We start from the raw sequence: 18,764 nt of genomic DNA, 5'->3' as shown, positions 1-18,764 counted from the left end.
GAACCTCCACAAACTCAGTTCTAAGCTGTGAGGTTTTATTGTGTGGGTAATCTTTAAAATACTAGTTAGAAACTGCTCTAACCGTTTTTGTGCAAGCCTGTAAACAATATGCAGCAATATCTCGACAGAGCTACTCAGAAATATATACTATTAATTTACATACAATTGCTAACTATTTCCACGTGATCACAAAAGAATAATATGATGAAGATACTGTATCTATTCTTCTGCATCTACTGATTTCCTTGGTACAAAGGCAGTCAGCTTTGAAAATAAATTGCTGGGCCTAAATAGTGGCAATTCTGTTCTTTCCTTCTCAGCACCTTGGTAGACACTGAAATTCATTGATTATAAAGCATTGGAAAAAACAATGGATTTGAAAGAACTGGAGAAGTGTGACATGATTTGCCCAAGTCCTGACTTGATCTCGTCTAGGAGTAGATTTATCTTCTTGATTTGCTAATTTGCTGAATCTATTTTACAAGCAATCTTGTCGAAGATAGATTTTTGCATGTTTCTCATAGTAAGAACAGGAAAGAACTACCTCAAACAGCATGAATCGATTTTTTAAATTTGTACATCTGCATATTGCCAGAAAATTGTCAGGTCTTTGTTAATTGGATTGTTATGGAATGTAGATTAATTCCCAGAGAGATGTGACATGACAAAAGAAAAAAGATATAAGATATAGGAGCTGCTTTAACTGTTTGAATTCAGGGTGAATATATATGCACTAAATAGTACCTACATACCTTGGACCGAATTCTTTTTCTCTCTCCTAACCAAAGTAAACAAATGCATGTTGTACAGACTGACTTTCTCAGCTGTCCTCTCTAATGCAAATTTTAGGTATGGTGTCCATACAGAACATCATACTGATAAAACTGGAGAAGAAATATATACCAGTTTAATTAAAGTGGTCCATGTATGGACTGACCTCATTCCCACAGTGACTGAAACAAGGATGGGATTTGGCCTTTCCACTCCCAGCCAATTGTTTTTAACATTTAACCACATAAGCTCATTTTTGGGCTCTCCTCTTCGACTGAATTAATATGTCATTATTCCAGGCAAAGCAAACACCTTCAACTGGATAAATTGAGGGACTCCTACCATAAAATAATGAGATATGGGAAAAACAGAGAAAAATCTCCTTAGCTAGAAGAACAAGAGGTATAACAGGATTTGCAAAAAAAGTGCTCATCATGGCTGAGCAGTAAGTTTTACCAAGCTAGTTAGTACATCTATACCAATAAATTAGAGAAAGTAAAGTCAGAGGAGACACAAGCATAGCCAATGTCTGCTAACCTGGTAGCATGCTCCTTGGCACCATCTCGACCTGTGCCACACAGCTACCTCCCAGACAATGTCCCTGACCAGGGGCTGTTCCTCGCAGATGGGATGGATGAAGCTCTCCACCTCTGGAGGGAAGTGGGCTTAGCTGTGTAATGAGAGTTGTGCCATGCCATCTGCCCCTGGGGCAGACTGTGGGTCCTGGCCTGGTTTAGTTGCTAATGTAGATGTAGTCTATTCCTACATACTGAACACTCTCAAACTTTAGATGTTTCTCATCATGCACTGAGTGACTCATTAAGGTATTTAGGGACTTTTGTTGCTGAAAAAGAAAAGTTTGGTGCCTATGGCTCTTAACATTTTTTCTTCACAAGAGTTAGGAGAATCTAAACTTGAATTTAACCATGTCGAGGAGCAGTTAGGCAGGATCTATGACAGGTGCATTTTGAACTATGCCCATTATATTTTGAAGCTAGACTTAAATAAGAAAAAATGCTACAAGCACTGAGAGCACTCACTGCACGTTATATACTTCCCAAACTAGTCTTAACTGGTGACTCTCTGAAACTACATCTCATGGACTTGTGCATGCTGGATTTGCATCCAGATTTTTCTCCTGTTTGATCCTGGTTCTTGCAGACTTGAGTAAATCTTTAACAAGAATCTTTAGGTCCATAGTTTTCTCAACACAAATGCCCCAGTAAATCAGCACAAGGATTATCCTATAGATAATCATCATTATCAAAGAATGCTATGGATAATAAATGATGCATTTTAAATCTTTAGAGGGAATGCTAGGGTAAACCAAATTCAAGCATATGTTTTATTCATGCTAGAGATGAGACATCTCAGTATATGAGGAACAACTTTCAAAAAGAAAAAATAGGCTTCTAAAGAAATACGGATTAATTTATGTTACCAAAACTAGCCATTAATTTCTCTTAGTTGTATTTCACAACTCACATGCACTAGCTATATTGTAATAACATTAATTGTATTTTGATGCCAGCAAGCTTCATTTTCAGCTCATAAACAGCAGCCAAATTCAATATCTGAAACTTTAATCTCCTAATTCCTAAAAGCATTTTGTTTACAGCCCTAGTATATTAACTACATGTAAGTCAACTAATGTTATATAATCATACTTATTGATAAGAATTAAAAAATTCTAGAATTAAAAATGTAACACGACTGAATGCAGGTTATAGACAGCATTTGAAGCGTTCTTCTGTTGCTGCCAGAGGCATCACCAGAATTTCCAGGTCAATCACTTATCCTTCCTAGTCAGGCTGACCAATAATTGCCCACTGTTTCTTTATACTTCCTCCTTTAACATGTGCCATTCTGTTATAGACCTCCTATGTGATCATCACATCACATCACACCACATACCTCTTGACACTGAGGATGCCACATTAAGTAATGAAAAATTGTTCCAGTTGTTCTAGTCGTTTGTTCAGTGAGTCCATTTCAGTGAAAAAGCATTTAAATAAATTCCCTTCTACTGCTACCTAACCTTTGAATTCCAGGCCAGCACAAACATAGAAGGACGAGATGGCAAAGAATCTTCTATGAAAAATAGGGCCTGCCATAAAATACATATCCACAAAGACTTAACGTAAATGAAATTCCTAACATGTAGACAGACTCTTCAAATCCAGTTAGTTCTGTCAAGTACTAAGCACTTGCAGTGTGTCTGTAGATCTTTTGAAAGAAAAGGCTTTCCAGCACTGAAACTATTTATTTGATTTCAGATCTTTTATTTTCTTACTCTCTTCTACTACCCATTATTTCTGATAACCTATGGCAGTCACCTACTCTATATGTTTCACACTTCTCCTACCACCTAGAATCATTGAAGTGTTGAATATAAGCAAAAATCCTGAGAGCTTTGAGGTATTGCTATGCAATTCCATTTTTTAGTTAATTTTTTTTATATTAAAGCACTTTACTTAAAATAAGATCTCATTAAAAGTGTATTAAAAATGTAATACTCCTACAGATTCAGTTCTAGTTCCATGGGTAATACAATACCAATAAATGTAAAGTCATTACTTTCAGAGGCACAAAATTAGTCAGGTTTTCACATGGAATGGTATGGAAGTAGTTCCTGGTCTTTTATTAGAACAAGCTCATTATTACAGAGACTATGTGGCATGTTGCATATATACATTTTATGTTCATATCATACAACTTGCATCACCTTTAAAAACATCTCTAGTATATTAATAGACTACTTTCTGCTCCTGTTTCCTCTTCTCTCAGTTCTCCTTTTACGTAATGGATGCAACAATTACGCCCTCTCAGATCAAAGCAAGGACGCCTTACTGTCAGCACTTCTTACACTGTGTTGTTCTTCATGGTTGGAGACAATTCTAGAGATCTTTTAAAAATTGGTTCTGAATGATAATTGCAGACAGTGATCATGCAGACAGTGGCAACGCAACCTAGTGTTAGGTATTTAGGTGGTAGTACTTTCCCCTCTCAGAATGATTTAGGTAACTAAGTGTCTTTATCGATCTAGGTATTATCATTATAAAATACTGCATTTAAATATAAAAAAATTAACCCATTAAGTATTTCACTGTAAAATGGAGTACCGTATGTAGAAACCCTGGCAGGAATAGGAGATCAAGTTTCTCACATAGTGACTTGACAAAAAGGCTATGTTATCACCTTTTCCCTCAGGCCTTTTTTGTTGCATTATGAATAACTTCAACACGAAAAGGTGAAACACACAGTCCTCAGACAGGTAAGGTGAAAAGGAAAGCACTAAAGGAGATGAGGCAGGATAATTTGAAACCCTGTATGCAGAGAGGAGAGCTGATCTGAGTCTCTCATTCCTGAGTGAATACTTTAACCACTCTATCTTCTGTATAATGGATAATTCTTCATCCTCCAATTAGCCTTTTTTTAAGGAAAGCTATGAGTGTATTTTCACAAGGTCAACTCGAGCACTGTGTTCCAGGAGTATTCTATGCATGCCTACTGGATCTGGGCAGAGGACAATGTGAGAGGACCAATTAAAGAAATGGGGCATGACTCAGTTGCCAACACGGTTGTCTAGTGCCATTATATGTACTTTGGTGTTCCCTGCCTGGCCTTCAGTTTATCTGAGCTGCCCTAGAGAATCTAAGACTTCTACATCGGGCTAGAAGGTCTGGCCTAGGGTCTGTAAGCGACCTCAGCCCTTCTAAAGTGTCAGCTTAAGACTGGGCAAGACAGAATCACAGAAGATTGCAAGTCAGAGATCACCTCTGGAGGTTACCTAGTCCTACCTCCTACTCATAGCAGGATCAACTTGTTTAGAAGTTAAATGTAGGTGCTCCGGGTCTTGTCCAGATGGATTTTTAATACCTCTGAGGCAGGGGAGTCAACAGCCTCTTTGGGCAACCTGCTCCCATGGTTAACTCTTCTAACAGTGATATTCTCCACCCCACCCCCCCATCCAGTTGCATTTTGACTCACTGCAACATATGACCATTGCCTCCTGCCCTTTTGCTGTGTACCTCTGAGAAGAATCTGGCATCATCTGGTCTCTAGCCCTCCTAGAAGCAGGAAGAAATCAGAAGCCCCCTTTAAGCCTTCTTTTCTGCAGGTTAAACAGAACACCTTCAGCCTCTTATACCTCATGTGCTCCCACTCCCTGACCATCTTAATGGCTCCATGTGGGAGTCTCCCCTGTTTGCTCGTTGCTCTGTCATACTGGTGGGGACTTAACACAGTATTGTGTGATGCAGTCTGCCAGGAGTGGAATAATGCAGCCCAGTATGCTATTAGCCCTCATCGCCACAAGGGTACGCTGCAGATATATGTTCAAGGAGTCTACCAGGGTGAGTAGCTTCTGCAGACCTGCTGCAAAAAGATACAGATCTAGTTCCTTTTTTGGCCACTAAATACTATCAGGAGTCTTGTTAGCTTTAAGAAGAAAGTACTGTTACACTTGAAATGACTAGGATTATAATCAATTATGCAAACTCTGTAACAGATTATAGTCACAATAAATTTCAGCTATTTTAAGCTAACCTTTACAAATTCATCTAGCATTAACCAATCCCAATTCAATCTCCTTATTACTCTAAAGGAAGGAAGTACAGGAACTGACCTAACCTTTAGCAACAACTACTATCTTCAAATTATCATCAAATGACTTACATTAATACTTACTATACCATATGAACCAAAATGTGTTGTTTGGGATCCAAATTTACTGAAGACTGTGAGAGTCGAGAAGGTTATAAAGTATTTAATAATTTCCCATTTTCACTTATTTTTAATTCCTTACTCCCATTGAAATAAAGACAGAATGGGGCTACTCAGGTGAGTAATTGCTTTCTGATAAAAGATAGGTATTCACTATCTGGTTCTTTTTCCAAATAAAAAATTATTTCCCAAACATTGGCCTTTTTTTCAGAGCTAAGCTCTGTAGACTTATATGCATATTGCTTTTCTCTTCTACTAGACACAGTTAGAAGATTCAAATCCCCTTGGCCAGGTTAAATTTCCCCTTAACTGTGATGCTGGCATATTTAAGCAAGTTGGCAATGCACATAACTACCTGATTAACTTCCAGAGGATGTTTAAAGTCTGGCTTAAGTCAGCATTGCTGCCCCTGAACATCATCACATATTTCTTCATAATGATTATCATATTTGGGGACAGGGTGTGTAAATCTTGCTATGGTAAGCACCTTACTATATATGGTACACAGACATCAATGGTATTTTTTTTTTGCAGAAGAGGAAACTGTTCATTTGAGTCTAAATATTAAACTGTAGCTGTAATGACTAAATTACTGTTTCCATAAATAAGTTTTCATGGTGATATGCTTAGCTAGCTTTAATTTAAATGTATATTGATTACTACCTTTTTTCTGCTATTTATTTTAATTCTTTTCATCATTATATCCATTTAAATATACAATAATCTCACAAAAGACTAATGGCATATGCATTTAATACATAACAGAAACACATCTGCCATGGACTAATCCAGGAAATTAGAAAAGAGGATCAGTTAAAAAATCTGTAGGATGTTTTAGCAGCCACCTGTCATTCTCTAAATTTTACTTTTAAATAAAACTAGCATGTATGTCTTGATATGATCAGATTCATTGGTGGCTAAAATTTTTATACTTCTGGAAGAAAAATCCTTACTTTAATCCCCTTGGAACAAAAATTCTAAGTTCTTCATCATAGAAAGACTTAGTAACCTCAAAAATACTTCAATGAAGTTTGCTATTTATCTTTCTATTAATTACTCCTATGTTGTATCTTTCCTTCTTATAACCCAGCTGGACAGCAATTAAAGTTGTGCAAATAATCATCTTCCTGCAGCACAAATATCTTCAAGAAATATGTTCTGGCTTTTTATCTTAAAGATAAGAAAGAACTTATTTGGCAAAAATGGACTTTTTAATGAAAGCCTTCTGGGAAAAATAAAGAAGGAAAAGCTAAATGATCTTACAATGTCATTAATTAAGTCAAGTTTATGAAACTGGCTTCAGGGTTTTCCCTGTAAAAACACCATCAAACTCTTCTTACGTACATCATGCTTCATTAACATTGTTTTCTCCCTATTATGTCTCTGATGAAAAAATACTGTCACTTGAAATGAAATATCAAAACGCTGATAAGAAAACCAGAAATTATATGACATTGGAAAGTAGTAGTTTATAGATGGCAATTAATGTTAATGAAGCAATATATTAGGTACTGACACTCAATCTGGATCGCTAGAATGTTGTTCCTCTTTGAAAAAAGAGGGATGGGATAGCACATATGCTCTCATCTTAACGGCTGTTCAGATTAATGTGATGGACATAAAAATAGTCTGTAGGCAGAATTTTGACTGTGATTTTGTTTTCAGACTGCATAAACCATTTTGACTTTTACCGTATTCCCATGCTTTCTGAGTTACGCTGCTTTCACGTTTCAAAGTGCAGAACAGCTTCATAATACAGTTATCTAAATAAATTCCCTCCAGCTTTAAATACTTGAAACTGAACTCCTGACCTGAAGCTACTGATGATACTGTTGCTTGGTGTAAATGATTGAACTAGGAGGAGGACCAGCAGCCCACTGTACTGGAATATGTTCTCACAGACCTTGCATGACTTCAGAAGCTCTTTTCCTTTGTGGTTTTTGTTTTGATTTGTTTCATTTTTTTCTCCTCAAAAAGACATATTACAAGCAGATCTAAGGGTCTGGTGTTCTGTAGGTTAAAGCCTCCTTAGATATTCCTTGAAAAATAGATCTTTTCAAAAACTGGCCCTACTTTTCAGTGAAGATAGTTGGAAACACGCTGCTTTTCATCCACTTTCATAATATTTGGCACTGGAACACCACTACAAAATCTGACTCTATTATATTAATCTGCTGATAGGGTGTATATGTAAGCATGTTTGCTTAGGTAATGCACCATTTACTGTATGATATCAATGTTGCTCTTAAGTATTTGATAATTGACTATATACTCTAGATGTTTCTTTTATATACATATATATATATTTATATATATATTAAAAATTCATTACCAAAAAAGTTTGATCATTTTTTACACTTAGTTGCTTTATTATGGCTCAGGCTATAAACCAAAGGTGCTACATTTCTTTTTTTTTTTTTTTTCCTAGGATTCAATAAAGCTTTGAAGTGGTAAGAATAGGAATCTTCGAGATGATGGTTAGCAGCTTTCTTCAACTGCTTTCTTGAATTATCAAAGGAAGTTCTAGATATTTCAGTTTCGAAGATAGATGAGCAAGCTGTGGTAATGACATCTCAATCTTATCCATGATTTTAAAGACAGGAGCTATTCTAATGGAAATAGTTCACATCTGTAACTGTTCTGTAGACATCCTTGCCTTGCCTATAGGCATCTGTCCCCATGGCTTTCTTACTTCCTTCTGGCTCTCAGTCCTTTACCTTCCCACATCTATGCCTTGCTTAGATTCCTTCCTTGCTGTCTGTTGGCCAACATCCTTTTTTTAAAAGTCCCACTTCTCCCAGAAATTTCCAAAAACAACCACATCCCCATAATCCCTTAACTAAATGTCCCATTTCCTTTTACGGTTCACACTATTTAAAAAAATTATTTACTTGGTTTTAATATGAGTTTCTTTGGTCATTTGAGAGTTTTAAATTATTTTAAGGAGTAACTAAAACAAAATGGGTATTTTTGTCATCCGGAAGGATACTGAAGTTGAAAAAGAGTAAAGCACAGAATTGGTTTGTTTTTTTTAGTTATGATCCTTATTATTTTGAAAGTATTCTTTTCCTGGCAAGCAGTTAAATGTATTTGCATTCAGTGAGGCTTCTGTAAGCAGCATAATTATGGAACACAGTCCAAAACACAACAAGATCTACGGCATTTTTGAAGAGCTACAATGCCCAGATAACCCCTGCAAGAGGTATGTCATGCAGATAAACTGAGGAGCATGTAGAAACTTTAAAACAAGAGTGCTCGTGGTGGAAGTTGCTCACATTGATATAATTTTATACTAAAATGACTATCTGTGATTCAGGAGGGAAATCTTTTTCATTCTTGCATAATATGTGCCTGTTATCCTCATGTGAGGAATTTCACAGAAACTCCTCAAGTAAAGATTTGTTTCACATCTCTCCTGTGAATTACTTCCATTGAAGTCTGGGTATTTAAATCACTATTAGTAACTTATTAAAATATTTTAACGGATCATTTGAATCACAATCTTCTGTGGGTTAGAAGGTATTTTTGTTGTGATCTTATGAGTGGTGCTATATTATATTGTCATCTTTAGAATGATCCCAAACTTATCTATACAGATCTTTCACCACAGAAACTCCTCATATTTATAAGATAAATAGATTATTACGACATAATTCCAGCATGCTGGCAACTGTAGAAGGCATTAATTCTGTAGCAAAGGCTTGTGCATCTGAAGTAAATCAGCCAGAGACCTATTTTTCACACTTCCTATAAGGGAACATCATCTTACATCCATGCATTTTATAACTGGCTAAGGACAACGGCTAAAAATACCAAGCTATGTAGAATGGTCATTTACTTTAGCAGACTGTCACTTACCCCAGTCACTGTTGTTTGACCATATCTTTAGTTATTAACAGAGTTCTTTACCGTATTAAGTTCTTACTGCTCTTTCATCACTTTTCTCTGAGTCTAAAATTATTATGGGTTAATATTAGTAATATTTCCTGTTAGCATTTACAATGGAACCAGCTACACCAGACAGCACTTAAGACCAATTATTAATGAATTCAACAAATAGAATTGCCAGTCAAAAAGAGATTACTTGAACATTAAATATTTCAAATAATAAGCAAATATACTTTAGCACTTCCTTTTGATGTAGTTTTGATTTTCCCAGGCTCAACTAATTATTTCACCTCTTACCTAAATATTTCCTGTAGTAGATCTGAAAAGAGTAAGCCAAACTGCTGTCAGAACTCCTCTGCTTCAGTGTTGAATTTGAATTGCTTTTATACACTGATCACTTTTAGAAGATTTGAGATGCAGGTCTCCCAGTCTAAACTTTGCTCCTTCATACTGGTTTCTTCATATACTGCCTAAGCCAGATACAGCCTCTCTGCACAGCCAGACAACTTTTTGTCTGGACAACACCAAGTATTGAGCTTTCCCTTAGGAAAAGGTTAAAGAGCTGTGAGATCATAGAATCATAGAATAATTTAGATTAGAAAAGACCTTTAAGATCATCAAGTCCAACCTTAAAAAGAGAAATGTCACTGCCCAGCACTGCCCTGGAGTTTTTCCAGCTTCACTGGAAAACACCCAAAGTCAGTAAAATAAATGGAATAAAGGCCCATCTAAAATTAGATGGAAGGCTTTCTCTTCCTTGAGCAAAATGCCAACATAAATTTGTATATAAGTACACAACGTGTTGCTGAGATATTACTACTTTAGACGAAGTAAGGTTGCCAGCATCACGAAGGATAAAGATCTTAATTCATAAGGTACAATAAGACTGAACCACACATTACTGGGAATAAGGCCAGAAGATCAAGGTGACAAAAACCAGAGAAACAGAATTAAACTACCAATAAGAAGAGAAAATAGTAAAAATGGATGGTACTTACTCTAAATGAGTCACTACTGACAAGACAGTTCCCATCCAGCGGAACACTCCCCCCTAAAACACCACATTCCATATTCTACAACATAGGTTTGTATCGACCCTTCGCAGTTTTTTGGGTCTTCAGTTTACAGGTTTTCTTCAATCTAGATGTCTCTAGACCTACAGAGCAAATATTTTTAACTTTCTATTTATTTTAGGCAGCACATTCCATCTCACTTTCTGTACTGTTCTGTGTTAATGCTCTCAGAAGATGACTAAGTGGTGACTGGGAAGGGGGAAAAAGAAAAGACGGTCTGATATTTATTATTTTTGCCAGGCTTCATTTCCTAAGGTAAGATCTATACACATTGGCTGGCACAACTACTAAAATACCTTTTCTTTCAGTAAAATATATCCTTTACACTGCTTTCAGCACTGAAGCTCTCTTTGGTAACAGGAAAGATACACTATGGCTGAATATCCGAGACTGCTCCTTTATGCACCTCAGTTACATTACAGGTGCCAAAGTCCAAACAAGCAATTATCTATATCACTTTTCAATGCTGACTTTTTTCCCCCAACAAAGTTTCTTAATTGTTCATGCAGAAACACTGTCTGAGAAGCAATGCACCTTCCACCAAAGGTATGTCATTTTGCCAGCTTGAAATATGGAGGTGCCTTATTTCCATAGGGACTCAGTCGCCTAAGTGCATCATGAGTATATTAAAATATGATGACAGAATTGAGTTCAGCAGAAATCAGAACAGCTTTTTTCACATCCATGCAAAAGCACCTATTAATGATGGGGTCACTCGTCTGACAAGTGCCCAAACTCAATACAGGACCAAATACTCATGAACATGTTTATATCGTATCTTTCTTATTAGCAGTTCTAGGTCATGCAGGCTGCACACAGCCTGTCAATCAATTCATCACGCCTTTGGGCTACTGTCTGACATGATTTTACCTGTAAGTTTCTCAGACTTTGGCAGGGATCATGTTGGACAAGTTAGTGTGGTGGTCAGTGATCTGCTCTGCAGTCTGACCTTTCCAGAGGACCTCCTGACAACTTCTTCTCACCACAGAATCCCAGAATGGTAGGGGTTGGAAGGGACCTCTGGAGATCATCTTGTCCAACCCCCTGCTTGAGCAGGGACACCCAGAGCAGGGGGCACAGGAACGCATCCAGGTGGGTTTTGAATGTCTCCAGGGAAGGAGATTCCACAACCTCCCTGGGCAGCCTGTTCCACTGCTCTGGCACCCTCACAAGAAAGAAGTTTTTTCTCATATTGAGGTGGAACTTCCTGTGTTCCAACTTGTGCCCATTGTCCCTTGTCCTGTCATTGGGCACTATTGAAAAGAGCCTAGTCCCAATGTACTGACACCCACCCTTTAGATATTTATAAGTCTTGATGAAACCCCCCTCAGTCTTCTCTTCTCCAGGCTGAACAAACCCAGGTCTCTCAGCCTTTCCTCATAAGGGAGAAGCTCCAGTGCCCTGATCTTCTCGGTAGCTCTCCGCTGGACTTGCTCAAACAGTTCCACGTCATTCTTAAACAGGGGGGCCCAAAACTGGACACAGTACTGCAAATGTGGTCTCACCAGGGCAGAGCAGAGGGGGAGGATAACACCCCTAGACCTGCTGACCACACTCCTTTTAATGCAGCCCAGAATATTGTTGGCCTTCTTGGCCACAAAGGCACATTGCTGGCTCAGGGTCAGCTTGTTGTCCTCTAGCAGTCCCAGGTCCTTCTCATCAGGCAGGATGGGCACATGACTGCAGTGCAGATACACATCTGGTCCCATGATGGGCATCCACAAACAGAACGTAGCAGACAGAATCAACAGCATATGGGCAATGTCACAGAAATTTTGACCATGTGATGTGTTTGGTTTTGGTCATGTGGTCACAGTATAGTTAATTACTGTACTAGAAGTACTGTACATTTCATACCCTTAATTATTATCAGAGTGAGGTATGAATTCTACTATCATGCTTTGATAAATATTATGGGGCATTTTTTTAAGAGGAATAATTCAGATTTGTATAAATAGATTGGATTTTTTAAAAAAGGAGATTTGAAAACATTTAAAGGCCAAATTGTGATTAATTGTATACTTATACATTTTGAAGATGAATAGCAGGCTCCTTGATATGTTATAAATTATTTTTTTTTATTTGAAGTTTGTTCGAAAACAGTGAAGCTTGCAAAATATTCAGTGAATTTATATGACAATTCTTCAAACAGGAATTGTCACCGAAGTTACACAGTCTCATCAGCATGGAAGAGTTGCTCATCAATGCTTATCTGGGTCCAATCTAGTAAACTACTTAAGCATATCAGGTTAGTCTTACAGTTAAATAAGCAGGAATTTGTGCTTTGCTGCATGAGGAGCTTAGAAGAAACCAGTTAACAAATTGTTACATTTTTCTCCAAAGCCAAATAAAGGTTGAAAAATACTACTAAAACTAAGAAAAATTCTGTTGTATCTGGCACATTATTGCCATTCTTGCCTTAAAAATATGATATAAAGAGTAAAGTCTGCTTATTCTTGCTGCCAAGTTCTATCACCTACATCTGTCTAGATCTGTTGATTTCACTAAGTAAACTGATGTATCTTACTGCTACCAAATACAGTAAAACATACACATTTCAGAGCTGTGTACTTGCATTTTTTCCTTAGGACATCTGCTTAAATGTATTAGTCTCTGGAATACTAGGAAATGAAGAGAGACGTACAGACATCTCCAGCCATGTTCTCCTGTTGCATTTCCTTAGAAAATTATTTGTAATTATCAATAGATATTTACACATATAAAAGAGTAACTTCTGCAGTGGCCTTTCTTGCATAACTCTGCAATAAAGAAGTGCTTCAAATATTTACAGAATTAATGCTTATGGAATAATCACTGGAGGTGACTTGGAAATTAAACTTATGTTTTTAGAAAAGGTACAGCATTGAAGAAGCTTTCAGGGTGAAGTGCAGCTGATAAGTGAGGAATCCATTCCATGGAATTTCCCTAGTAACCACAGATGTTGGCAATGGCAGGAGAACTTGGCGTACTGACTCTAAGAGGAGTTGTCCAGAGGGTGGAGCGGTGTGGAGGCATTGCAGCCAGGCTCTGTGATCAATGGGAACTCGAGGTACCATGGAGCTGGTACGCTGCATATTTGCTACCCTGAGCCAACAGTCCGTCAAGCTTTTGACAAAATGCTGTCCTTTTCGGGAACTTCGCTCATTATAATATCAAAACACACCTCCATCCCAAAAGTTACCTGCCTCTAAGGTGTGACCACCCCTCACTGGGCACGCGCTTTGAATTTTTCTAGTCTACAGCTTTAAAAGTAAGGTGAGGAAATTTTACACCTATTGTAATAAAGGTATGTATGACTAGAGCCACTCAAGCTCCACCTGGAAGGTAAAAAATAGTATAAAACGTGTGAAGAGAAAAAGAGTGTTAGGGAAGATACCACTCCTGGGACCAGTTGACGGGCTGAGCCTCTCTTCCTCCCCACTGGGACACCTTTGGGTAAGATTGGAAACCTCTATAGAGTCACTTTAAATTTCTAATGTATTAGAGTTGCTTTGCTTCATATTAGAGTCGCTTCATATCAGTTTTGCATAAATCTCTGAGCCATTGGAGTCACCACATAAATCTCCATTGTATAGAGTCACGTAAATCTATGAGGCATTGGAGTCATCCTGTAAATCTCCGATACATAGAGTCACGTAAATCTCTGTGACATTGGAGTCACTTTGTAAATCTCCATTGCATAGAGTAGCCTTATATTTGTTTATCACACTTGTAGCCTAGCAGTGTACTCATATCTTTGGTATTTATGTATGTCTTGTAACCAGCAATCTTACCACTGGTAATCCAAAGAACTTGTGTATCTGTTGCTTTAATAAATTGTAGAATTCACTAATCTAGCCCTGATCGTTCACTGAATGTGACTGGCCTGGGCATCTGCCGAATTAGTTACTAACAGCAAATACTCTGATGAGTGGTTACATCTACAACCCTTAGAAAATAAACCGTTGACCAAGCCTGACACTGACTGGACTTAGCTGCACCTAGGCTCCTCTCTGAGAAGGAGTTTAGAAAGCAAGGGGGTCCTGTCTGAAACTCATGACTCAATGGTAGGATCTCCCTCTAACCACCCCTCAGACTCCTACCACTAATGGACCAATGCTTAACTGAGAAATTGAAAATATACTGTTGGTATTTATTGAGTGGCAGCTGGACTATACAAATATGGCCATAACAGTAAAAAATAATCAGGTGTTTAGTGCTTTACATCCTCTAAGCTCCTTGCAAATATTCATTACACTGTTTCCAAAACAGTGAAGAAGGAAAAATCACTTACACTTACCCACATTTAATCTGCCCGTGACTTCCCCATTTGAATTGCGAGCATTCACAGTCACATTGTGAGTAGACTGCAGAAGCAGTGATGAGTCCTGACATATGGAGAAAAAAAAGCAGATTCAGCAGAATAATTAGAATTGTTAACAATTTTAAAAATTTAGTCCACTGTTTGTATTAACTGAATCACTGAAAGAGCTTTGCAGCTACAAACCCATCCTCAGATGTCATCAAAGAATTTGGGCAGATATTTTTGATTACTTCAACGATATCAGAATTAAAATAAGAAAAAAATTATAGACAATACTTCAGGTGAACAAAATCTGTGTTACTGGCCCAAAAATGCTTAAGTACTAGATTTACTACATTTCAATGCATAATTGAGACTCCTAGAAGATAGCCATTTAATTGAAGTGTGAGTACCCTACTTTGCGAATTTATACTCTATTAACTTGGTGGGAAATATGCAGGTGCATTCTGCTTCCTCAATGGTCCATGCAGCCTGTATGCTTTGGCTTGATTTTGGCACCTGGCACTGGCTCTCCTGGCAAGAAAACTCAGACAGTGGGTGACGGAGAAAGTGGCAGGTTGACTAGCTCAAAACTGACTTTAGTAGGCGGCCGTACAGATGACAGTGCCAGTCTAAATGAAATTGCCTCCCGGTCTGCCATGCAAAAGGATGACAGATCAGCAAACTAAACAGCATCATCTGCTTGTCCACAACCTTGTACCATGATTTACGCCTAATACACCCTTTGCTGTTCCACATCTGTTGTCCCCATACACAAAATCACATATGAAGATCACAAAGCAATGGCACTCATATTTGACTTAACTCTCCTCACAGTTTTCATCACAGCTGGGGCATTTGCAGAGCAATCAGAGCTTCATGCCTACCCATCATTCTGTGCTACTCATGAAAGCCAGGGCACGCCAAGCAGCTGTCATTGGTATCTTCATTCATCCCTACCAACCTCACCACAATCCAGACTAGCTATGGTAGGCAATTCAAAAATTCATGCCATTCTTAGACTGCAGCCAGCGTGGAATTATTCCACCGAAACACCCCCTTTTGTTAACTCATGGCTTGGTGTTGTGCTTGTTGAACTCCTCCCACGTGATGTAATTTCCATTACTTATTTCTGGACCTTCCACTCAAACTCTCTGTACTTCAGGCCAGTTGGTGCCTCCCCAAGCTTCTCCTTGGCTTGAAAAGCAGATAATTAACTGTTCTGAAAGACCTAGGTGCTGACTGTGCTCCATCAGACTAGACATATCAACAGTAATGAAACAGGTTCATGGCAAGAGACCTAACAGGCGTTGTTTGGAAGTGTCCTAAAACTTTGTGAGGGGGGTAGGTTCTTCTTATATTTTTCTTCAGTTCACCACCCGAGTTGTCTTTAAATGCAGCTGATTTTCAGGGAGATCATACTGGCCAATGTCTTTACTTGACTTTAAGAAAATTAGAAAATTATCTGGGGACAAAAAGTCTGATCATGGACATTTGGATCAGAAAATTGTAGCCACACCAGTGGCTACAATTAAGTGGCCAGACTTAAAAAGAGGGGAGGAAGTTTTCTGCAGTATAGGTGCTTTTATACCAAAGCATACTTTGTACCTAAAGGACAGGAACCTAGTAACTGGTTAGAGTGCCTAAGCAGATTTCAGTTGCCAAAGTATCAGGAAATATGTGATATGAAGAGGGTATTAGCAAGCTGCCTGCTTGTGACCTCAGAGGGGATGCTCATTCCTAGGTAAATAAGTGAGTTTCTAACTAGCAGAATACCAGAAGATCAGTCTCTCACATATATGGCTTCTGTTACTTTTTCTGGACTCAAGAGAGACTATGCAGCACCTTGGAGGGCTAACCCCTGAAAATCACTAACAAGTCCTATTCCTGTCATAATTTAATGCTTAGAGTATGAGATAACCTCAGAACTTTGAACATATTTTACGTGAAGAATTTTACTGCAAAGACTTATCTAGTAACAGTGGTAGAAGCAATACACACTTTGGAGTCCAACTCATACTTTAAAAAAAAAAGGATATCTTACAAGTAAGAAGATAGGCTATCTAAAAGAAGTCACTAAGTGAGCAAAATAAATGGATCTCATTTTGCAAGTTATATCAGGAAAAGGGAAAGCTAACAGATTTAACACAAATAATGAAAAGTCCTAGGAAAAAAAGTAAGCAGTGTGTTAGAATGAACATTAATGATAACAAGGTAGTATGAAGTGGAAAAGGAAGGTCAACAAAGATCAGGTAAATACATTACATTCAACTATATGTGCTAAATGACCCACAAATCTGGGCATCTTTATTTATTACACTTATTTAACTGCCACTGGCTGATTTAAAAAATAAGTTGGTAATTTGTAATACCAAATGTAAGTGCGAATAAACTGTATTCTAGGCATGCAGTTTCCACACGTGTTGTTGACTAATTAAAATCTAGTAACATATTTATGAATGGTCATCTTTTATCTTTCCATGAATATGTATCAGCTAAGATGCAATGGTGTTGCCTGTAACTCTGTGTTGGTCTTATAATGAAGTCATAAACTTGTAATAGGCTCCAGAGATGATCCATAGCAAGTAGATTTTCTGCTACATATTTTCTTAGCACTTTGGAGACCTCATTAGGTGAGAAGAGCTGTTAGGAGACTGCAATGAGAAAACTATTAAGGCAAGGGAGAAAGCTGCTATGATAGCTGTGAGTGGCCCAATTCTCTAACAGACAAACTTAGAGAAAGAAATCATAACAAATAAGCAACTTTATGAGAATAAATATACAGATGGCACTCAGGAGTTCAACCTACATGCAACTAAGCCTCTAGCATTCAAATATTCTAAAAAGCATGCAAACAAACAAAAAAACCTCTGATAAATTATCAGTTCATAGGGGGCAGACATGCTGTAGCCTGAAGGCTCTAATCAATGCATGCTACTAATGATCACAATGGGTCATTAGTCAGCTAAGCTTATATTAGATGCTGCCACACCTCTTTCTTCCTGTTTTGTATTAAATATATTAAGAGCTGGAAGGAATATTAAAAGAGCATGAATGGTAGCTTAACATTGCATAATGATTTTTTTGGAGGCAGAGGGAGTTTTAAGTATTAGCTACGCTGATCTTAAAAAGTTACATGTCTTATTGGATAATCAACTCATGGGAAATTCATTTAAGGACATAAATAGTTTTCCCACTGCCTATGAGGCGGAGAAGAATACAGCATAAGGAACAAAATGAAATACAGATTTAGCAACAGAATTTCACCTTCTAAGAAAGAGCTGTTGCTGCTACTGGAAATACTTGCTGCAGAAATACAGAAAAAGAAAGGCTTAATAGATGTAAAATGTTTTGGCATTGCTTAACTTTCAGTAATTGAGTGTTTTAAAACCTCATCCTAAATCTGGTATCAACCATGTTTTCTGATAAATTTATTTACACTTTCTCTTGCTATAGTAATACAAACACTAACTTTTTCCCTAGCTTCAGAGATGTCTCATAGCTGGTTATTTCTTCTTATGACTTCATGAGAATGATTACATGTTTGAAGTAATGAAAGAGACATATTCAGCTTTTACTCTCATTGAAGAGTACTTTATTCAATTAAATGTCCCATTGGTTGATGACACTGTTCATAAAACATGGCTTTATTTTGTGAAAGTTTAGATTATAGACAATAGTTCTGAAAAATACTCATTTTGTTGGCCAGAAACAGATAACATTCTACAAAAAATTCACCTGAATAAGTTTCAGAGTTCACATGGACTCTGAACCAATTCAGATTCTCACTTTCTTCCTCTAAACCCAGTACTTCAATAAAAAGCTTTCATACCATACCCATTCTCAGTGCCATTTAAAAGTTAATCAGCTTCATAAATATTTTCTTTGACCAAGTATGATATTCTGGTTTTACCTCAATAACAATAATAAAATTATTAAATTTTGTCTATGTAAAAATGTCTATGTAAACAAGATTCAATTCTAAATCTTCCCATTTAGTCTTGCAGATTTTATAGACATAAATA

General features: G+C 37.4%; 1 protein-coding gene across 16 annotated transcripts in view; it reads right to left on the bottom strand.

Annotated features, from left to right (window-relative positions):
- SGCG (sarcoglycan gamma) overlaps positions 1–18,764 on the bottom strand; it is a 144,611-nt gene that overhangs the window by 38,738 nt on the left and 87,109 nt on the right. For all 16 annotated transcript variants that reach the window (XM_075083604.1, XM_075083613.1, XM_075083594.1 and 13 more), the window contains one exon: positions 14,737–14,824. In XM_075083604.1, coding sequence (XP_074939705.1) covers positions 14,737–14,824 — 88 coding nt within the window. The remainder of the gene's footprint in view (positions 1–14,736; positions 14,825–18,764) is intronic.

The sequence above is a fragment of the Phalacrocorax aristotelis genome, chromosome 1, assembly GCF_949628215.1.
Source record: "Phalacrocorax aristotelis chromosome 1, bGulAri2.1, whole genome shotgun sequence".
Lineage (NCBI taxonomy): Eukaryota > Metazoa > Chordata > Aves > Suliformes > Phalacrocoracidae > Phalacrocorax > Phalacrocorax aristotelis.
The sequence above is the reverse complement of the archived record's forward strand: the minus strand, read 5'-3'. Positions and strand labels throughout refer to the sequence as shown.